Below are 23,885 nucleotides of genomic sequence, written 5' to 3' on the forward strand. Positions count from 1 at the left end.
GGATTGACATTTCCAGCGCAGTGAGTTCATCGCACCCCCTCCGCTCAAGTTGGCAGGAAATGGGCAGCCACATCCCTTCGTACTGCTTGGAACATCTTCAAACGTGAGTCACTTTAGTCCGGACTCCTCTGTGAATTGTGACCTTACTTTTCCTGAGGAGAGGAACCTGCAGTCAACGCCTCCTGCTTGGCGTGCTGTGTGAACAGACAGCTAGACTGAACTTGCCCAAAGGCCCTGGAGGAGTACTGCATGCTCCCTCGGAGCCAGTAAGATGCATGAAGAACCACTTCAGCTTGCTTTGACCTTCTGAGAAAGCCATTTGTCATAAGTAAAAAAGAACAGTCAACCCAGATTTGATCTCGTAAGATGCTGAATGCCTTCTACTGCCACTGAAGAAAAGAGGAAACAAGGCATTCAACACCTGCAGCACCACCCGAAGACCATGTCCTAAGGGATTAACAATAACCAGGAAGACAATATAATCATTTACACAACCCAAAGCATATGCTCTAAATACAGTTCCCTTGCTGGGGTCAGGCAAAGGAAAAAACCCAAAATATCAGCAGATAAAACCATTTACTTTTACCAGTAAAAATTAAGTTACAGCCACCCTTGTTCTCAGGGCAAAACCAACTTAAAAAATATCTTAAAACAGTGAAAAAATATGAGGCAATTTTATTTAAAAATATATGTACTCCTTGCTCCAAATTTGTACAGAAAGAACCTGTTTGGAAAAAAGAAGAAAAAATAATAACGATAAACTAAATGCATATTATTTGGTAGAAGCATCATTTCTGTGTGTAACGCAGCGGAAGTTAGTCATTCAGCTTTCATTTGTTCCCTGACATCAGAAGGCAACGTCTCAAACAAGGTGTCCTCTACAGTGAAACCAGTCCGTTTCAGAGCTCTGCATTCCCCGAGCTCAGGTGGGAGGATTTCAAAGTGATTGCCTTTAATATCCAAGTAGGAGAGGAACACCAAATTCCCGATTTTAGGAGACAGGACTGACAAGTTATTTTTCCCAATTTTCAGAGTCTTCAGTTTTTTGCAGAAGTACAGTTCATCTGGCACGCTCTCCACTTTGTTGCAGGTAATGGAAAAGTACTGTAAACTCTGCAGAACTCCTATTTCAGGTGGGATAAAGCGAATGTCATTGTAAGACAAATCCAAGTATCTGATTTTGTTGCATAGGAATAGGTGGGACGGAAGAACCTCGATTTTGTTATGGCTGAAGGAAAGCCGCTCGAGACTGGTGAGTTTCTTTATATGCTCTGGGATGTATGTTATACTGTTGTACCACAGCTTTAGGATTGTCAGTTTTCGCAGGTGTTGGAAACTTACTATTTCTTCAATGGATTTGAGGTTGTTTTCCTTTAGATCCAATTCCTGAAGACTGAGAAGGCTGAAGACTGCATGAGGTATGCGCTCTAAATCACAATGAACCAATTCCAGCTGTGTCAGGTTGACCATCTTCTTCAGGTTGTTGAGCATCACTAACTTAGTGCCATCGTTATGGATGCATAGTTTTTGCAGGTGACTTGAAACATCGACTGCAGACTGTGGGATTTTGGACAAATTACTTTTTATGTAAAGAACTTTAAGGCTTTTAAGCTCCCGAAAAGACTCCAGTGTAATGTTCTTGGAAATGTCATGGCTCAGGGAGCCAATTAAATAGAGCTCTTCCAAGTTTCTGAGGCCATACATCCAGTGTGGAAGTTCTCTGATGTCATCAAACTTGACACTTAAGATCTTGAGATTCTCCTTCAGAAAAGCTAAGGCAGCACTGTGGATCTTCACAGAGCACTGGTGCAGCGAGAGCTCCTGGAGGTTGTCCAACTGTGCAATGGTTGCTGGTATCATGACATTATTAATGATTTCAAGTTTCAATGACTGCAGCTCAGTAATCTCAAAGACTGTGTCGGGTAGTCCAGACAGCATGAAAAGCTGTAGCTCCAAATGGCTATGGGAGTTTGTCTGTAGCCTCTGCCGCAGCTTATCTGCAGTCCACTCGTTGTTTAGGTTCAGCTGTTTCAGCTTATTTTCGCTGACTTCAGACAGGAAGACAGCAAACCTCTTGGAATAGAGAGGATCATACTGATCAATCATATGAAGCATAAAAGCAAAGTCATTCTTGACATCTGGGATATCATCAATTCCTGTCTCTTGCCGAACATATTCAAAAGAATACTCTTTCAGTGATCGGTAGAACAACCAGTACAGTGTGTAAAGGCATGTGAGGCCATAGATGCTTACAAAGCACAGGTAGCAGTAAGAAAGCTTAGAGAACAGATGTGCCATCGTGTGATTGCAGCAAAAGTTCTTATAGCCGGTCATGTCTTCAATATCAACATTACAGACTACTGTAAAATTCACCTCCGAGACTAACGCTGTGTTGTAAGCAATGATAATTAGGAATTTAATTACCTTAAGTACAGTCTGGCGAACATACATGACATAGAGTATGTCACCCTCCTCCACGTGCAGGCGAAATTTCTTCACCTTTTCAAACAGTGCTTTGGCCTGTTCCCCTTCTTTCTTATCTAATGCCCCAGGTGTTCCTTTATCTACAACTAACTTCTCAGGGATTGATTTTAAAGACTGCGTCTTGACCAAAGTGCCTTCAGTGCTTGGCTGGATAGTATTAGACTTGTTTATGTTGTTCTTCCTGTTATCTTTATCTTCAGAGTCTTCCCCTGACACTTCGGATAAGGCTCTTGTTGTCCAGGGAGAATCAAAACATTTCCCAAGTATTGAAATGAAATGTTCAATCTTGGAGCTTGATCCAGGGAATTTGAACCAAAAGTTACTACACAGCATGAAGACCAGTGTGTGTATAAGGACAAGGTAAGGGAAGTACTTGGCATACCAGTGCAGGGCACGTTCATAGCACACCTGATTTATAAAGCTGTATTGCTGAAGGTCCAAATCAGTCTTCAGTCCTTTCATTTCAACTGTAGCTGGAGGGGTGGATGGCTTGGGTGGAGGAAGAGGGGTTGTATCCGGGATTGTGTTAAACACATTTGAACTATTAGATTGGTTCTGGCAAGGCTGGATGCGCTTTGGAAGGCATATTATCTTGTCTTGCATGACCTGAAACACACGAAAAGACATCTTTTAAACTGATGTACAGACAATGGTGGCAATACCAATGGGTAGCTGTCCTTGGAGTTCCTCCAGCTGCCAGGCAGTCTGTTCTACAACCTGGCATTTGGCCACACAGGCTGTGCTATTATGACTGTCGTTGTTATTATTATTATTACTATTATTATTCCCCACAAGGCACTTGTTCTATATGCCAAGAACTAGGTCACCCTTCTTCATCCGTTGTTAGCTTTCCATAACTTGAATAAAAGGGCACTGAGATAATCCAGAAAAGGGAAGAGTGTGGGTAATGCTCCCTGAAAAGACCAGGCATCTCCTGCATTGCTCTCCCCAGAGACAGACTGCTCTTGCCAGGTGTGTTCACCCTGGCTACGTGATGTTCAGAGATAGCTTAGGCTTGAAAGCTGCATAACCACATTCATGTGGCTGTATGCTCACACTGTGATGTCTTATCACACGGGAAAAAGCTGACAAAGAGCTAATGGGGCGTATCATGCTGGGACATTATTAATCTTCAGGTTTAATAAAGACAGATAGGAATATAGAGAATTGACAGCATTTGTGTGCATGGATGTCATTTATGTTCAGTTCCTCATACATACAGTCCTTGTACCACACACCTGGGGGGGGGTGGGGGGTGAGATAGCTCTGTCCTGTCCTTGATTTGTCTATAAGGCAAAAAAAAAGCAACTTTCTTAATTTGGGCTGGCCATCCATGTTGACAGACTGTGATCAGAGAGCCTTTAGGAACCAATCACCTTCGATTTAACTTGGGATAACATTCTGAGCTCAGTGCAAGGCTCCCTATAGGTCTGAATTTAAAATGCTAACCCACGTGATAAACCAAGGAGCTCTGTTATTTGCCCTGACCGACTAACTGGCATTAGCCCAAACAACGTGTGTGTAGTGTAAATGTATTCTTTGACATCATGGTTGTTGAAGGCACTAAATACACGGTACGCAGCAAGAGCTGCCAAAGTCAGATCCTCCTTGATGGTCCACACTGCCTTGTAATTCCTAAGCTGGAATTAAAAAACAAAACCACCTATTATTTGTGGTGTTTCTACACATTATTTTCCCCTGCGCTTCACCCAACTAAGCAGGTAAACTTAAAAATAACAGATGTTCTACTTTGTGTACTTAAGAAAACACTTAGCTACTAATGCAAAATTAATCTCTTTATAAAGAGATTTTTAAACACGGACAGCATATCTTTTCAACTGAAAATACTTGAAATGGAGAATACAGGCAAAACTACGGCTGATTTCCCATGAAATTTGGAATGCAGTATGAGAAAATCTTGGGCTATGTAAGTGAGCAAATTCCCATGCCACTGTTTCCCTTTAGCTCCATTTCTAAGTCATGCCAAGGAACACGAGATTCCTGCTTGTACTAGTACTATAACTGTCTATTTTTGTGGAGTCCATCCCAAATAGAACTTTCATTTCTTTTCAGCTTTTGGCTCTTTAGCAAAATGTAACTAACAGTGATTGTCAGTAATGTCAGTAATTTACGTGTAAGCATCCTCAGAGATGTTTTCTAACAGAACATAATATTAGTTGTGGGTGGTGTTAATAAAATAAGTACATTCATTTCAGAACCCTTTGAAGCGTAACAACTGGAGGAACAGTAACATTTGCCAGATGAAAACAGAAATTACAGAATTACAGTCTTCAAACTTCTCAATAGAAAAATGGCAGCAAATAAGAACCTCAGTCGATCATCTGGTTTGTTATGCCAAATGGTGGTGCAAACACACATCTAGGCACAAGCCAAGCCGTCAGCTCTTATCTTAGCTGGCACCACTCCATCAACTCTAGCGCAGCTCTGCTGATTTATAGCTGCTAGAAGTCTGGTCTGTGTTATTTGATGTGGCTACCTAAACAGCTTTAATCCTGGGACCAGCAAATCTTTGCTTTGTTCACAGTGAGCCCAGGAGATAAACCAAGCTGTGACATCCTCCTTCCTTACTCATTTGTAGCCTCACCCCAAGAACACCCGCCTTGCATCAGTCCTAATGGATTTACCTGTAGCGTGCACCCAAACACACCGATCATGAGCATGGCGACGGAGAGATAGTCCGTGAACACATCCCACCAAGGCTTCAGCACCCTGAATGCCGGCTGCTGCTCTGAGAACTGTCGAAACTCGGTCACGGGAATCATCGTCCTGCAAAAGAGCAAGGCCAGGGTTTAGCGTCCTGCAGCCCGTGTGAGCAAGTCCTTCTGTGAGGTCTGAGAGAAGCTGCTCTGGAAATGGAACAACCAGGATGTAGCAGAGAAGTTCTCAGCTACCACCCAAGCATCCCTCTAATATTCTGCCTCAGGAGAGGGATGATCGTGCTGTGCCCTGCAGCTCCTGTGAGGAAGGTAGAGCAGGACTGGGGTCCCATCAATGCACACCGGCAAAATCCTTTCTGCATTGACTCCAGCCATATCTGATGGGTCAATGAGGCCACATGAACCCCTGTAAATCAGCCCATTCTATAGATAGAGACATTCAGCTTTATACATGTTAGCCTTGATCTCAAAGGTCTGGCTAGAATGCTTGTCTTGAGCTGAGATTTCACAGGCCCTTTTAGCTAGCTATCGTGTTTCATTCACTTTCATTTTATTCATAGTGGTTTCAGGGATGCTTTGGAATATTTGCATGCTTGCTCCCTGCAGTTTTATATCTACTATGGTTTGAGCGCAAGTTGCGAAAGTGCCTTAGCTAACCAAAACTACAAGGCAGATCAAGGGCTTTTATCTTCACCTCAGATGCCTAGGCTTACATCATTGCATCCTCTGAAATATCAGCTAGCACATGAGCATGTACAGGCAAAGCAACTGATTTTAAAGCCTACAGCAGATCGTGAAACTCAGTCCCTGAGATCAAACCAGTACTGAAACTCCCCAGTAAGTTACAATGGAAAGATAAATTCACACGGGAATGCAACAAAGATACTCCCAAGGGCAACTTACAAAACTCGTCCTTTAACTAACACCGTAAATGCCCACCACAATCACTTTGTATCACAGTAACATATAATCCTGATTCAGCTGCACACTGGGACCCATTAGTGTGGGGTTGGTGCCATCCGGGCTCAGTGATAAGCACACCCTTGCTGATAATGCTGCCCAGTGCCTTGAGCGATTCAGTCCACACAGAGCTGGGGATCTGGTAAGGAAGCACTCAGGCTGTAATCGCTGCCATTCATGGCAAGCATACAGCCGTGACAAGAATCTGCAACTGATTCCCACCACACTGGCCATACTCGTGTGGAAAGATGCTCACTTTGACACCTTCTGCAGGCCTGCTCGTGCAGCTGGTCCTCAGGAGGTAGCTCAGCCCCCCAAGGCAGAAGGTAAGATCTCTAAATGAACATGCGTCAGTAGCTAGGCTGGGGCTTTGCAGCTTTCTGAGTGAGTAGCATAAAACCATTTTAGCCCTTGTTCCCTGCTCCCTGTCCTCTTGCAGCCCTATCACAGGTTGCTTTAAGCAGTACTTGGCCAGGCAGAAGACTCTCTCTCCGCCTCCCGTCCTTTTAAAAGCTGCCCCCAGGATGCACACTACACTGTCAGATGCAATCCATAGCTGGCAATCCCCAGGAGAAAGGCAGGCTGTCCTCTGCAGCACTTGCAAATTAATAGCCCATCAGTGAAAACGGTGGCGATGCAAAGCCTGACCTCCCACAATCAGGACGGAGGCTCAGCAGCATCCCTGCCAACAGGCCTGAATCACTGGAGTGGTGGCAGCTCCTAGCGACACCTGAGCTGAACAACATCACGTACTGATCTCTTGTCTATACCCTCATGTATTTCACTGCCATTGGTAAGGAATTACCCTCCCTTTTTTTAATTTCCACATAAAATGACTGGCAATAGCTGTTGGTAGGCTTTAAAAAGTAATTTTTCTATCAAGCATTGAAACACATAGAAAAATCTTAAAGGAATATGCTCACACAGATGTTAGCTAACCAGTTGCCATGCAACAGTGCTGCTCAGAGCTTTGTAACACATACATCACTGCTGGCTCAGGTTTTTTTGGCTAGTTAGCTGACTGAAATGCCATCGGTACACCCAGGAATACATACTTCAAAATCACAGTATTTTCTCTCCCGCTTCCTCCCTTTTGAGATGGCTTAGGAGTGCTTTTTGTATTCTGATGCCACATCCTACAGAGGTTTTACTTGTTGAGGTTCTATTGAAAGCACAGACAATTTGAGCATCAGGTAAGACAAAACATCATGTTTCCTACAGCGATGGCTTGTGAGTGCTCTCATGCACCGAAACATGTGGAGACCAAATCCTCGCTGGTTAGATGTCTAAGCAACTCTGTGGATAGGAGCCATGGTGTTATGGAAGGCAGGAGTACTGAAACAGGCGCAGCAGATGGGACTGGAAGATATCCTGCAGATTACTGTGCCGGGACAGCTTTCAGGACCAAAAATTAATTTCACTGTTCCATTTGATAGGTTTCACTCTGTATTTTTAGGGGTCTTTGTTGTATTATATATTTGCTTTATTCCTAAATGATATGTGGGGAATACAGATGAAGGCAGATAGTTTCTGGCACCACAAATGCATGCTGCTCTCTTGTTCCCTTTAGAGTCTGCTGTTTGTGTAGTGTGACTCCTCATTAGTAGAGTGCACATTCTGTTACCGTCGTAAATGGGACAACGAGGGAGAGACCTGCATACAAAAAGCCTCTCTGAGCCATGCTGGAAAACCCATCCCTGAGGGTGAAAAGTTTGCAGTCCAACACCAGGGATCAGAACCTGCCTGCCACTTAGGTTTTGATTTCTTGTTAGAAAAAGAAGATAACTGCTACTGAACGACAGCAATAGTACTGCACACAAGAATGATAAATAAACCAACAACGTCTAATGACAGGCAGTCATTTTTTAACCGCAGGGGAAAAGACATTCACAAGCAGCTTTAAAAGGAGGTTGGATGTGAAGAAGTGCCATAACTGTTTTCCAACATCCTCCGGAGAAACCCGATTGTTTCTCCCCTCGCTGCGCTAGCAATAAAGAGGAAATGCTGGAAGGAAGTGTAGAGAAGCGCAGGCTTACCAGCACTGCTGGTATCTGCAAACCAGACAGGATGACACAAAACCGCTCTTCCTTCTCACTTCTTTTCCGCTCTGGCCTGCCTGTTCATTGACTGAAAGGACATCTATTAGCACTGGCTTTGAGGCCTTGGAGAAGATGCAACGAGTCCACATGGCTCAGACCAATCCTGAACATTCCCTCCTGGCCATGGCCGGAGTCTGGCTCTTCCCCACTGCTACACCCAGGGCTGCACCACTGCCAGACTCTTTTATAACCATGCACAAACCAGGTCTGCATGAAGTAAAGTGATTCTGTCAATCATGAATTTAAACAAACCAAAACAGAGGTAATGGGTTCAAACTGAAACAGGGGAAGTACAGGTTGGATATAAGGAAGAAGGTCTTTACTCAGAGGGTGCTGAGGTACCCAGACTGCCTAAAGAAGTGGTAAATGCTCCATCCCTGGCAGTGTTCAAGGCCAGGTTGGACAGAGCCTTGAGGGACATGGTCTAGGATGAGGTGTCCCTGCCCATGGCAGGGCGGTTGGAACTGGATGATCTTGAGGTCCTTTCCAACCCAAACCATTCTGTGATTCAGTGATTCTGTGCTAATATGTCACATTGCAGCCCAAATCACAGCCATCTGTGGGACAGCACAGCATCTACTGTAGATTCTTACCTCTTCTTATAACAACGAGATAAAAGAAAAGGAATTCAACATTTCAGCTGGTGAAAACAAAGACAGGATTACTAATTCAGTTCGCTCACAATTCACATCCTATTTAATGGCATATTACATAGTAGCTGAAATGTGGAGCCTGACTTACATTAAGTACTATTCTAACCTACTTTAGGAAATACTGGCTTGTGAATATTGGATATTTGTTTTAAATTAAAATCAGAACTTATTCTCTGTTTTTCTCTCTTGAATTTCTAATCATCCTCGGTCCCTAGAGAAAAGAAGTTCATACATGAGAGAAATAATCTGGTAATCAGCTACCAGAAGGAAATAAAATAGGAACTTGGAGTAAAAACAGTCGTACTGGCTGTTAAGCAATGCTGCACAAAGGAGCTGAGCATTTGACAGATTAAATAAAGAACAACCAACAAAACACACACACCCCAAAACAAAACAAAGCAAAGGGGAAAGAAATTAATACAGTTACTATTGTTATTATTGTTATATTTCTAGGAAATATAGAAAGCTTGATTATTGAAAATGAATACATGACAGTAGATGAAATACTGGAATCCAGGTACAAAGAAGGTGTGATATTTACTCCAGCAGAAAAGCTAACTAGAGGAAAAAGCTAATGCATGGGCCATTAGAAGCAAGACACAAGTAATGTGACCTAAAAGAGCTAAGAAGAATAAATAGAACCACATCAGAGAGGAAAGTACTGGAAACAAAACAGACTTAAATCAAGCCTTTGAATCAATGGATGGTTGTGAAATGGCCACACCAAGGAGCAAAGCAGCTTCTCAGCAATTAGCCTTCATCAGAGTGCATAAAGGAAAGTGGTGGGGACAGTTGGGAAGCGATGCTGGCTCTTGCCAGTGTGGGTGAAGAGAAGAATGAGTGTGTGTTACCAATGGGGCAGCCGTTGTGACGTGCTGCAGAGCAGAAAGGAACTTAACCCATTAACTTCCTGCCACTCAGAGGAGCTCAGGTGGGTGGCTGGAGACATGGATATGAATCATAGAACCTCAGGTTAGAAGAGACTTCAAGGATGCGCTGGTCTAACCTTTCTAGGCAAAGCATAAGTGCTTTGAAGTGGGGAGAGAAGTAACATCATTTCTAGTCCCTCCAGAACTCAGTTGTTTTTCAATACAAAAGGGCTTTTCTCATTTTTTGAGAACTTCTTCCATTTAATACATTAATTGCTAATAGAGCTTAACATCCATCTCAGTGTCACTGCTGACTTCCCAGCTTGGACAGATTCACATCAAAACTGGGCGAAGATACTGGCAGCAAAAAAGTAAACTGAAAATGCACATTTTGCCACTCAAAGACATAAAGTAAAATAATTCACTTAGTTTTCTGCTGTCTGGGTGGAACATTTGCTGCACACAGTGGCTAACCGACAGTGGGAAGATGAACTGGTTCTGCTCTTCCTCATGACGCCCTCCCATCACTCTCTATTCATCCTAAAGCATCCTGAGAGATACTTTATACAGAAAAATCATATTAATGCTCAGAGAGGTGCCCCTCTGGTACAACCCCAAATAAAATTGCTTTTAGCTCCTAGCAACTTCGAGGCCCTACTCTCCAGCTATTGCTAGGTGACGGTTGCTACTTTTAAGCAGATTCTCACAGAGTACCTTCATTCACTGTACAGAGCGTAGCTGTGTGGATTGATACCAGCCCTCAATACACTGCTGGAGAAAACCACACACCAGAATTGGTGCCGGACAGGCAATTAACATCCAGGATTTAATGGTTCAATAGGGCAGGGTATGAATAACACACCAGAGGGAAAAAGAGGAACGCAGCAGGAGGAGAGAGAACACTGCAGAAACAGTGACATTTACAACTGGGAAGCATAAAACACTGAGGTCTCTTAAGCTGACTAGAAAAGATGTTTAAATGATTGGCCAGCTGATGTTCAACCACATTTCCCTGATATCCCACCAACCCTCCTCATATGCAGAATCAGCACCACCACCTCCAGAGAATGGTGCCGAGTCCAAGCAAATCCTAGATGCTATGGACACGGCTCCAACCCCCCCAATAAGGAAGGAGCCTTGAGGTCAGGGGCCTTGGGCTGGTAGCCACAGGGCCACAACCACAGCCAAGGTGAGTACACTGGGAAGGGTCAAGGTTGAGATGTCCTCCAGAGACAATTCAGACTGGGGCTGCCTGGTGTTTTGCATCAGATCTACCGAAAGGAGAAGTGCAGGGCTAGGCAAACCCCACCCTCCTGGCTGTTTTCAACATACTGCATGCGTTAGGATAAATTATGGAATGCCTTTTGGGAATAGTGCTGTGAGTACGTCTCTGGGTTGGTTCTCATACATGATTTATTGCATATTCATCTTCATTACAAGGAAAAAGCTCTTCCCTGTGAGGGTGCTGAGGTGCTGGCACAGGGTGCCCAGAGAAGCTGTGGCTGCCCCATCCCTGGCAGTGTTCAAGGCCAGGTTGGACACAGGGGCTTGGAGCAACCTGCTCTAGTGGAAGGTGTCCCTGCCCATAGCACGGATTGGAACTGGCTGATCTTACGGTCCTTTCCAACCCAAATCATTCTATGATTAAAAGAACAGAGCACAGCACACATTGACCACACAATGAGCTTGTGACCTGGTGACGGGGACATGACAGAGCTCGAGTGCCGCAGGCCACATGTGCAAGGGCTGTACTCCACTAGGTTTTGCTTTACATAGGACATGGCACTGCACACCCCGAACATCATGTCCCGCTGTTCCTGGCTGTAAATTGTTTGTTACTCCGTATAAACACCATAAAGTGGCTCTTCAGGTGGTTTGGTGCTGTCTGGCCTCAGTTGAAGTTTAGCTCAAGTGCTTCTCAGCACAGAGCCTGGGGCTGCACTGGACAGAAGAATTCTGCATTCTTACTTTGCTTGATCGGGAACTGCACACCGACACAGCTAAATAAGCAGGGATAAGGGTGTTTGGCAGCCAGGTTCACAGTGATGTATTCTTAAATACCCAATCTAAGTAAAATCACTGGTCTATGCAGAACTCTGGGGCTTAGGGCCACCGTCTCCTCTAGCCTGGGCCAAAAGGTACAGCCTGGCATGAAAATGGCTTGGTACTGCTGTTTTTACTGCAGTGTGAACAGCTGCCAAAGCTGGCTGCTTTATAAACCTTTGGAAATCGGGGGTTTGCATGTCTCATCAGCTGAACAGTTCATCTCCAGTGTGTGTCCAGGAGCCCCGCAGAGCCCCTGGCACTGCTGGTGCTGGCGCCACAGATCACAGATAACCAGTCTGCTTCACTTCATCACCTAACCTGGAGAGGACTAAAAGTGGGCCCAGAGACAAGGCACCAAGTCTGGATAACAGAGATTAGACTAAAGGGGAAATAAAACGATAAGGGCTGGAATTAGCAACTCCTAATTCCCAAAGGTTGATGTCCCATCCTTATCTGTGTATTCTCACACCCACTGTATGTGCAGTGAAATAATTCCTGAGCTATGCTGACATACAATAATATCTCTGCTACTAATTTCTCCCTGTATTTGAGGCATTTCAGGAGACCAGTTCCCCTACAAGGCTTTACAGCCATTGGTTTTTCCCGTCATATAAAATCTAAACACAAAATTTATAACATTTTTGGGTTGGAAAAACTCCTTTGAATGCTGCTTGGGAGTAGAGCAAAAAAGTATCACACGTTGCCACTTCTTCAGACACGCTGGGTTACTTTTTGTTCCATTGACTGTAAGGCAGATTTTCATAGGAAGAAATACCATCACCCTGAAGTAAGAAATACAAACAAATGATGCTGTTGCTGAAACATAAATGCTAAGTTAAGGAACTGGGAAACTATTAAAAACAAACCATTTGCATCCAAGCAGTTATTTTTAAAAGTCCATGTGTTTACTGTATTTTCAAACAAATACATCTTCTTGGGGCTGAGGCTGGCGAGGAAATGTGGCCTGGAGGAACCACAGAGGAGGAGTCAGGAGTTCCCACTGAGAGCTGGCTATGGAATTCCTGAGCTCCTGCTTTGGGCACACCAAATTGACTCGCCATACCATCACTTCTCCAGCTGCAAAAGAAGAAAGGTATCTACATTCTTTACTACCTTTGGTGGTCAATATGAATGAATAGTACTACAAAACCACAACACACTGCTTTTTCCAGTTCTCTGCAGTGGTTGAGTCTGAATGCAAAGCCACTGGAGTGAATCTGATTTCATACTACACCTTACCCAAATTACGTGCCACAGCTGGTATTAGTTTGCAGTCTGAGGAGCAGACAATATACAGTCAGCCCACAGAAGACGTCATTCAGCACCCACAACTTGGTGGTCCTACAAAAGGTGTGCAACCCATGCTGTCTGCACACACCCAGGAGGGAGCACAGTGGATTCAGAGGCATCAGGGAATTCCCCTGCTCTGTTGTTGGTAGCATCTGCTGCAGCAGTGGAAGCTTAAAGGCCTGAATCAAGAACTGAGAGGAGACATAAGGCATATAAAGAGGAGACGTAAAGGATGGAAGGAGGAAGAACTTTAATAAACAACATTTCAAAATATATGCTGCAATTTCCACCTACACGTACAGAAAGTGCAGCTTTGGTGACGGATCCCAGACAATAACCTTGTTGTTTGCTTCAACTGAGTCATGGTACTTTTTCATGTATTATACACCAAAAAGGCTTCCTACTGTCAGCAGCTCTTTGACTTCAACTTGGTTAGACTGAGGCCAAAAAATGTTTAGGGCCAGATTCAGCCTGATAAAGCCTCCACAAAGTCACATAGGCCCATGCGGAGATTTGGCTTTGCTGAGCTATTTGTCCAAATCTGAAGGAAAGTACACTCTGCATTTCCATGTCAAAGACTACTTCAAAGGCAATACTTCCCATTTTTCAGCTCTGGGAGTAACATTCTTGGTTTATCAAGGCTATCACTCAAGCTTCTGGTCCTCTTTCCAGAGCTGCAAAATGTTCTTAATGCCAGTGAAATCTTTAAGCAGCAAATCAAAGCACTGAGCAAGAAACTGCCCAGCAAGTGATATTTTAGTACTCCTGAAATATGTCTTAATGATTGAGAAAAGTAAACTCGCATCGAGCTTTAATCAAAGTTGCACCAGGTTTTCCACAACTGCTTATTTAACACACTCAGATAATGAAGACAGAAACAATGCTGTAGCATGTCAAAGGACAGGCAGTGTTACACAAACCAGTGCCTTCGTCGTCAAAGGAATAGTCGGGGGCCTCAGGCTAATAAAAGTGCTCATAATAAGAAAGTTCAGCTTATGTAATTAAAAATTAATTCCTAATTGGGACAGGAAGCACAAAGGGTCCATTCTGAGCCTTAAGCAGCTCAACCATCTGAAAAGTTAGTCAAAAACTTTTTATGCAGCAATTGAGCCAAAACCAGTAAAGAAATGCCTGTTTTCACCATTTGTGAGACTTTCTCATATAAAGGATCTTTTCTGCTCCTACTTGCACGCTACACAAGAGAGCCTTCTGCACTTTGCAATAATCTCATAAACCACGGACCCCAAAGCGCCTGGATAAACACACAGGTATTCTCAGCCCAAAACACAGCTGATGAGTTTTCTCCCCCTTGAACCATCCTTTGTGACAAGAAATCCCTGACAATAAAAATAGAGCTCTTAGTCTCATTCATACACCTAAAATAATAAGAAAGTAAACCCAAGCATATAAAATGGATGTGATCTACACACACTCAAAGATAAACATGAACAGCTACAGAACCTACACAAGATGACTTTAAAGGATCATAAACTTCAGAGATGTGGAATACCAGAAGTATCTGCCTAAATTCCCTACAGGACTTTCTCAGTGTCCAGCCATGGCCCACTGAAGGGGAATCAGCTCTCAACTTGTCCCACCAAGAAGTCTGTAGCTGCGTCACAAAACTGAAAGAAAGGCTGTTTCCACCAAGCCTAAACTTTGTGAGATCAAAGCTGTTGCTGAGGCGGGTGTCTGACCACACCAGAGTGGGTGTGCAGGTCTTTGAAATTCTGCTGTGATGGCTAAATGATGGCAAAGACCAAATGCTTTTTTTTAATCACATTACACTTCACAAAAGGCTTTTCCAGCTTTATCCAACAGTGAACACCCATGAGAACTATCTACCCCTGAGACAGCTCATTCACATCAACTGGAACATGAGCTCTCTAACGGTGCTCAGAACACCAAACCTGCTCGCAGACAGCAACCCGCACTTCTGAGCTGCTGCATACTGCTGTAAATCACACTTCTATCTGGATCTTACCCCACTGCATGCTCAGGGCAAGGCTCGACTTGTGCTCTGCTTCACCATGGGCTTCAGAGCAAACAATTAATCCAAAAATCCCACCTTGCTTTCAATGCCGAGTGAATAAAACTGGAAATGTTCTCAGCAGTTCAGCAGTCTTATTGTATTGCTGGCTCGTGGGATCTGGGGCTCCCATCAATACAGAATGACTATGCGCTATTGCCACTGAAGGGAGACATGAGCTAGCATCTCCGTTTTCAGCTAATAGTGGTTTAGCCCAGGATTTGAAGTTTGTACAAAAGGCTGGATGCTGCTCACCTGAAAGCCAATGGAAAAGTTAAAGTTTACTTTGAAAGTGAGAAATGGATTTTTAATGCTACTTCACAGGGCCAAGTGTTTTCATTTATGCTGGTTCAAACTCAGTAGAACTTTGTGCTCACCATGACAGCAGCAATAGCAACTTTCCATGCAGAAAGGTGCCATTCTGCACCTCTGGGCGCCTTTGCCTTACTTTAAAACTAAGGAAAACCATGCACTGTATCTTAATGAAGGATTCTCCCCAGCAAATGGAAAATGTGCAAAGCACACACATGGCACTATTCTACCTTCTAAAAACCTGACCTGATTGAACATTAGACTGTAAATCAGCCCTTCACAGGAGATGGGAACAGAGTGGACACAACCTTCAGACTAGAAAATTGTCTGGAAATATTATCCTGATCCAAGCCTATGGCTCTCTGGATGATACAGAAAGTTTACAGTTGTAAAGCTTATACTGCATCTTTAAGCACATGCTTGTGTCAGGCACTAGGATGAATACAGAGCAGGAAAGCTGAGCCAGGCTCTGTCAGGTTTAAAGACAGCTCTAAGATGCTTTGCCTGCCTGGAAGCCAGCGATGCCTGCCCTGCATTATGAATGAAAGCAGCGGAGCAAAGGGCATACTCACACATGCCTGAGAGAATGAATCAAACCCAGTATCCTCCCAGTGGGAAAGAGATCTTAGAAACGCCAACCCCATCACAAGTCATTGCACTATAGCTTGGATCTGCACCAGAGTTTTGTCACAAAAAATCCCTGGGCAAACAGCATAAGTATGAAGGAGAGAGTAAAGTTTCCATTATGTCGTGCATGTGAAATCCAACAGTTGTTAATGTTCTTCTGACAGATCACTCTGGAAGAAGAATGGCTTCTCTGCTTTACTAAGTAAGGTTTTTAAGGGAATTTGGGGGTTCTCTTTCGTTTTCCCTGAGGTAAACTGTTTCATTTTCAGGGTTTCCTTCAATACGCAGTCCCTCCCCTGCCCTTCACAACTCTGTGACAACGAGGACAATACCTTTTCACTGAATTCTCTCAAAGAGGAAAAGGAGTCCTGTGAAATCAAACTCTAGCTCCTGTTATTGTGAATTGTTTGGACAGTAATGGAAATGCTTTCTACTTCCCGCAGCATTCAAAAAGGCTTGTTCTGGGAAGTGCCTTTCTGGTGCTGAATAGGGGCCACTTCAACCATTGCAACTGAGGTCAGTGGACAATCAGGGGAACTGCTCCTCCCAGCACTCTGACCCAATTCCTTATTTTGGGTCTTGCTGTGTGTCACTCTGGTGCTGAGGCCACCTGAGTATTATATCACTCTCTCTACTCCCTCAGAGCCCCTCATTGTGGGCCTCAAAACCCAGATGCGAGAGGAAATCAGCTCCAACTGGTACAGGAACTCATTGCAAGGTAGCACCAAGCACTGAGGCAAGGAACTCGCGCAAATAATTCAGCACTCTCTGGTTTTGTTGCTCACTGCCAAGCAGCACTGGCCTTTTCCAATACCAGACACACAAAGTAACTACATTTTTAGGCTTTCCATCAGGAGTTTCTTTCTAAAGTCGCTTACGAGGGCAAATAACAACAAAAAGCCCACAGAAAGTTACATTACAGTAAGCCCGTTAGCATTCAGACTGGAAAAAAACAGCATCCCTGTGGCCACACATGTAACAAACTCAGAACGCAACTGGAAAAGGAAATGATTCACAAACCACAGGTGCTCAGCACCAGGCTGCTGCGCCTCGCTGGCAGCCCCATGGCACTTGCAAGACAGAAGGAACCCAAGGCCAGGTTAAAATTAGGGATCACTTGGACCTGTGCTAAGCCCAGCTCTTGACGCCCATCTGAACCACAGGGGCAAAGAGGCATGTCCGGAAGAGTGAGTGCTACCCTCCAGACTGCCTTCATGCCAAAAAGAAAACTAGAATCAGTGGGAGGGAAATGTGCAAACTTGGTTGAATTGGGAAGGGAGATATTTTAATTATCATTAATTTCCAATGTTGCCATCTTTTCCGCCGTTACCTTGCAAAGCACCTTTCTGCCTGCCCAATGTTCCACAGCATCACTCAAGCCTACAGATCTCTGTGGGAGCAAACACTGTCTTCAAACAGTGCTGCTCATAATACTGAGTCTTTCCTCGCAGAAGGTACTTATTTCGAAAGTAAAAGAATTAACAGAGGCAAGCCTAGCTCACACACTGATCTGGGCAATAAAACACCTCACTTTTACACGTTTTCATCCTAAAGAAATTCTAGCAGGATGCACTCAGCAGTCTTTCGTAAGCCTCTCATTTTGCTTGGTCAACTCTTTCCAGTGAACTGGACAAACTGCATTTCGTGAATAATGAACAAAACCGCCCATCAGACTGCGACAAGGCAGAGCTGGCTTTGAACCCATTTCAGATCAGGATTGGCTACTTTTTCCTCCTCAAATCTCTTCGAAAGCAGAGCCAGGGGCACGTCAGAGCCTCGCAGTGCCACCGGCGGCTGCGCTCCCGCCCGGCCCGGCGACAGGGACCCGCCGGCACCCTCAACCAGCACCCCGCCGAGGGACCGCGCTGCCGGCACCGCACTGCCGCCGCTTCCCTGTAACGCGGGATGGGCTGCGCTGGGTTTGCGCTTCTTTCCCAGGGGCAAAACACCGCCAAGGGCTTCCCTCAACCCGCCCGTCTCCACGGCGACTGCTTCCCGACCCCGCTGCCGGGAAGCCCCGCTTGGCTCCGGGCCGCCGCCCCGCGGGGCACCCCCGGGGCCGCCCGAGCGCCGCGGCCCGGCAGAGGATGGATGGGGAGGCACGGGACGGCGGCGAGCCCAGATGAAGTTTGTCTCCCCCGGCGCTGCGTAGGGATGGAGCAGGATCGCCGATGCCGCCGGCGGGCAGAGCGCGATCCCGCAGCCGCGTCTCGCCTCCCCTTCCCTCCCTACCGGAGCGCAGCGCCGGGCCCCGTCCCCTCCGCGGCCGCCGCCCCGGCGCATCGCGGACGGCTGGGGGTAGGCAGCCGGTGGCTCTTACCTGGCGGGTGCGCGGGGTCAGGGGCGGCCGTGCGGGAGCGCGGTCATGCCGCGGTGCGGGGCTGAGCGCGGCGGGCAGGGCCGTGCCGGGCGGGGCGGGGAGCGGAGCGGAGCGGAGGCCAGGCCGCCCGCAGCCGCGCTCCGCCCCCCGCCGCCGCGGGGCCGCGTCTCCGGCCTGACGCAGGCGGCGGCCGGGGGGCGCCGGCCGGGCAGAGCAGCTCCAGAGCCGGACGTGCCGCCCCGCAGGCCTCCTCCGGGTCTCGCTCAGCGGGAAGCGGCCGCCGAGGCCGCCGGGAGAGCCCGCGGCATCCCCGGGTGGAGCAGCGGGGTGGGAGCCGGCTGAAGGGATGCGGCGTGAAGTCGGTGTAAGGGAGCCCCGAGGGAGGCGGCGGCAGCGCTAATTGTGGTGGGAAGCCCTCAACCTCAAGGCACGGGGCCTTGTGGGGACTATAAAGAGAGCAGGCTGTAAAGCGGCTGGGATCCCATTAACAATAGACAAGCGTCTCGGAGAGCGACAATTGGAAACACAAACTCCTGGCCCAGCAATTCAAAAAGCGCAGACTGAAAACTGCTGTGGAAAGAAACCACATATTTGAAGGGGCTTTTGTCCAGCGTTTCCAAGAAAGATTTACATCTCTATCAGAAGAAAGAGACGGGACAAGTTCAGCATCAGAGGGAGGTACTTGCCCTCTAATGACATGCCCCGAACCTTAGGGATAGCGTTGAGTATCCCTTGGGGACAGTACAAATATGTAAACAAATACAAACATATAAGCCCGCTGGGGGGGGAGTTAATGGAAACAAATACAGCATGAGGCCTCACAGCTGTTTTGCTGCAAGGATATTAACTGGATTGGGATGCAGACTGAAGGCATGCCGTGGAGAGCTGTGGGTACTTCTGACTCCGTGTGCTTTCTGACCCATCTGCTTCAGGGACCGCTGAGGGCATATTCAGGGTCCTCATTTGGGAATCACTGATGGGATTTATAGCTGTGGGAGTCCAGCTCATCGTCTGACTGAAGTGTTTGCTAAAGTGCTTTGCAGTGCGGGACTGCTTCCCTCAGCCAAAGCCTCGAGGCTTTCTGAGGCACCTCAAGAAATGAGGAGATTGTTGGCATAGCTCCCTCACAGTCCTTCAGAGCTGCCAGCCTAAAAGATGTCAGCAATACTGCACCATGACATAATTATAAGTGTTAGCCCCATGCTTTGGGGATATGGCTGAGGAATAAAAAGGGGCGAATAAGCAAGGTTTCCATATGGACAAAAGCACGAGGTTGGGTGGTTTTATTGAGCTAAAGAAATGGTTATGGTGACTGCTGCATTCATTTTATTGGTTTCTTTCCATTACTCTCAACTCCTGGCAGCAGCTTTGAGAATCCCTCCCTGTCCTGGATGGTTTCTTCTTTCAAACATTTGCAGGCAGTTCTGCTCTTCACCCTTTCATCATCGCTTAGCTCATTTAGTCCTTTCTCATAAGTCAGTCCCTCCCATTACCTAATCATGGTGCTGCTGTTCCCTAAAGTCCCTCTCAGTCGCTCGTTTACTTTATGGTGACACAGGGTCCAGTAATCCTGCCATTGTTAACGTTTCCTGTTGTGGACTTTGGGGTTATTTTTGTCCAGAGCTGCTGCAGTACTTGAAGGACTGAGCTAAGCCTCCCCTGTGAAGAATCATTGCAGACAAGGTCACCGATACCACAATAGGAAACATGGTCCCTGGGTTATTAGAGGTGGGTAGGTTTGGGAGTAGAGGCTTAGTGCAGTTCTGGTAGGTGAGCTAGTGAAAGAAGGCCCAAAAATTCGTGTTTGATATTAAAAATGCAATTGGGGCTCCAGATACCATTGTTCCAGTGGAAAAAACCCAACTTGCTACATGCAGAAAGCTAGTGTGTTTGTGAATTCCTGCATTATTTTCTGTAAGATCATGCATTATTTTTGGCAGGTGATGTCTGAAGTAACGTGGGGGTATTTATTTTACTAAAAGTATCCTTTCTACCAAAATGATAGGCAACAGAAATGGGATTAAACCATGTGTATAAGTGCAGGTTTTTGACATCCTTTGATTTCTGGTTGCCTCTCTGGTTGCTGTTGACTCCAGAGGAAAGGGGGACAGGTCGCATAAGAAATGCCATTACTGCAAACTTAGCACATTGGCTTTACTATTAATTGTCCTCTTCTGTGGTTCACAATTTACAAACTCTGGAAGTGTTACTGCTGCTCTCAAGTGCTGCCTTGCATTATTTAACCTACAACAGACCCATGAGCGGTGCTGGTTTATACCCAAAGTTAAAGCTATCACAGAGGAGCTTCCAAACCCAGCTGGACACAAGGGCAGATGGCACTGTCAGTGCTTACATGACAGTAATACTATCAGTTATTACATGACAGTTCATGTACCCATGGGCTCAATCCAGAGTGTGAGCCAGGTTCAGGATGCCCAATCCTGAAGTCCCTGCTCAGCACCAATATAGCATCTGCCAGGATACAGCCACCACCTTCTACTGATTTCTTCTCACCGGAAAAAACTCAAAGCCATCCCAGACCCAAAAACCTGAGGTCCCAAAAGCAGCCCTGAGGCTGGGCTGAGGGGATGGTGCTGCGCAGAGCTTGACAGACCACATCCCTCTCAGCTTCAGGAGAGATCAGGGCAAGACGATGGGTTTGAATGCAAGAGCATTCTCTACTTGGAAACATACCCAGAATGAAAACGCTTTTCATCACTCATCTCTCCAACAACTGTTGAAAACAGCATAATCCGCTAACACAGAAAAGCTAAATTGCTTTCAGACCAAGTACTAAAAACTGCTTCTGTGATTTGGTTCGGCTCAAATCCAGCATGCAGACTCTGACAGCTCTTGTGCTTCCTGGCTGCTTGGAGCGTCTGTCAACGTTTATCTTCTCCCCTAGTTTGCTTTTGTGTAGCTTTACATCTTAACCCCTCTCCCCCCAGATTAGTGGGTTTGAAATATGAATTTTAAGTGCACCAGATGTTTAAGTAGTAGCAGCACACTGGAAATACAGACTTGTAAAATACACTGCAGGTGTGCTAATGGCTGAGTCTGGGCAGAGGAGCAATTTTCTGTGTACTAAAAGTTGCATCAATCAGAAGGAAAACACTGAAAAGGATGTTTACTCTCCTGCACTCTTTTCTTATTCCTAAGTAAAGAGAAGGCACATTCATCATTGGTACAGTTACAACAAAAGCAGGGCAATTGCATCAGGGGCGAATTTGGCCCAACCAGTTCTCTGTAGAGCAGCTATTGACAACTGTCCCCAAGTACCTCGTGTTGCTGAGAAAACAGCAAGACAAAGACCTGCCATAAGAAAATAGGACTAGCTCCTTTTTTCTGCCTTTGGTCGAACCAGAGCTCCTGGATTTGAATGATGCTTTACCTCTTTCCGTTACACTTCTGATCATCATCAGGTGGAAAGAAAACGTCTTTCCACCCAGGGAGCTACACAGCTACACTTGCTCTGGCTGTTGCAGCTCGGAGCCGCTGAGCAGTGTGCTTCCCAGGATACAGCATCTTAGCTAATTTTAGATGTGATGCAATGAGTGGGGGTAGCTCACATGAGGCAGGAGGGATGGAGCCCAGCAGCCAGGGCTCAGAACAAACACTTTATAGTTACTGAATGCTACTTTCAAACTAAGGGAGGCTTTTTTACTACCAATGCACCCTTATGGGTGTGATTGAATACACAAGCGATAGAAAGGACAAACCCTTCTGGGGAAGGATATTAGACAAGGATCAATTGACAGGCTTGCTGACCTCAGAGCTCCTGCCTCCCAGCCTTCCTCCACTCTCTGCCCCCTCTGATGTTCCCAACTAGAATGCTGTAGCTGCTTTGACATACAGACTGGCTTTTTTTCTGCATGGGCACCATCTCCTACCCCTCATTCAAGCACTCACAGAGATATGCCTTAAGTCAAGTAGCTGGTTCTCTCACACTTGGTTTTCTCAACAGCCTCCTGCCCCTTGCACAAGCCAGACTGCGATACACAGAGCCAGTCCGCTCACAACCAATGTATGCACAGAATCTATAAACTAATAGAAAGCAGCTCTACCTTTAGGGAAGTCTCTGCTTGCCAGAGGGGTGATCTATCCTGACCGGTGTCCTGGCTCTGATGCTGTGTTGGACTGAATCACAAGTTACATGGCCTGCTCCTCCTGGCTGACATCCTGCTAAGAGAACAGAGACTGTTGGTGGTGGTCCACTTTGCATCATACTTTGGGCTTTGATGTTTCAAGTAAAAATTCAAGTCTTTCACTATCATTAGACCACAACTTGGCATGTTTTCTTCCCTGGTCACTCAATCCCCACCTCCCCCCAGATTCCACCACTGAATTACCCCCTTTTTTTGTCCACTGTCTTTAAACTGTTATTTGCAGATGTTTTACTGCTGGCAAGCCTTTGTCAATAAATCATAAATCAAAAACACAAACAGCACATTCTTAATGAAAATATCCTTTTATACAGCTAAATGATAAAGTGATAAAGTAAATGTTTGAGAAACAGGTCCCTAATTTTCTTTTCTATGGTATTTTAAAAGAATCATCTCAAAATAAACACAGAGAAATGTTTGTTAATCATCTGGAATTCTTAATTTCCTATTTTACATGGGAACCTGAGTAATCAGACATATGGTATGCTTGTTAGCTGGGAAAGAGTCAGGATTAGGATGCATTCTCAGAATTGGAAAGCACTAGAATACAGCAGCAGTCTTGGCTGCCTAAACTCCAAATAAACAATGTTTTGTGTTAATTGCTGGAACAGATCACACTGAGATCACAACCCCACGCGTCCAAATGATTCTCTGAAACATGGTGCCTGGCAGGAGAAAGGAAATCTCAGGGGACAGGGGATGAGCTATATGAGCTGTCAGTAATTTTACCTGCACAGGGGATTATCAGATACAGACAGAGCTGATAAGGAGCAAACCATGAAGTGTTGTTTGGTGGCTTCTGTATGAGCTCAGTAGCTTTAAGAGCTATGGTATTCCTAACAGGGAAGAGCCCAATCAGATAAAAATAATCATGGTTTTGGATCATATTTAAGCATCACTGAGCTATTAGGCAGTACAAGTATGTTCTGGTGTAAGTTTTCATGCCCAGCGTAGAAGAGCAGCTCACAGGGCACACTGCTGCCATCAGCAGAGGTACGATGGAGTGCAAGTCTCCACATCACCATTCTACTGTGGTACCACTGTGATTCTTTACATCACTGGTGTAATGGCAGAAGATATCTCCCAATATCTTCCTGCGTCATTAGGCTTGGCCCACGCAGAGGATGAATGTTTTGCTGCTTATACATGATATGGGTCCAGGCCAATGCTACTTCTGAGAGCGGAAGTTGGCATACATACTGCACTGCGCTTTGTGCTTATTCATCAGCCGACAGTCGCTTACCTGGAATGCATCTGACCCCGCTGCAGTCACGCCTGCTGTGTTCAGGCTTGCCCATGTTTCGATGCATACAGTCAAAAGGTCTGGTTTTTTTCCCCCCTTTATTGTTTTTCAG

At 45.7% G+C, this 23,885-nt stretch overlaps 1 protein-coding gene across 1 annotated transcript; it reads right to left on the bottom strand.

The window, feature by feature from the left end:
- Positions 1-494: 494 nt before the first annotated feature.
- On the bottom strand, positions 495-18,396 carry LRRC8C (leucine rich repeat containing 8 VRAC subunit C). The gene is made up of 3 exons (XM_080623321.1): positions 18,368-18,396; positions 5,130-5,271; positions 495-3,090 (listed from the first exon to the last, which is right to left on the bottom strand). The coding sequence occupies exons 2-3, from the start codon at positions 5,265-5,267 to the stop codon at positions 820-822; spliced, it is 2,409 nt and encodes an 802-aa protein (XP_080479447.1). The 5' UTR covers positions 5,268-5,271; positions 18,368-18,396; the 3' UTR covers positions 495-819.
- Between the last annotated feature and the right edge of the window lie 5,489 nt (positions 18,397-23,885).

This window comes from Psittacula echo, assembly GCF_963264785.1.
Source record: "Psittacula echo genome assembly, chromosome: 7".
In the NCBI taxonomy this organism is placed as follows: Eukaryota; Metazoa; Chordata; class Aves; order Psittaciformes; family Psittacidae; genus Psittacula; species Psittacula echo.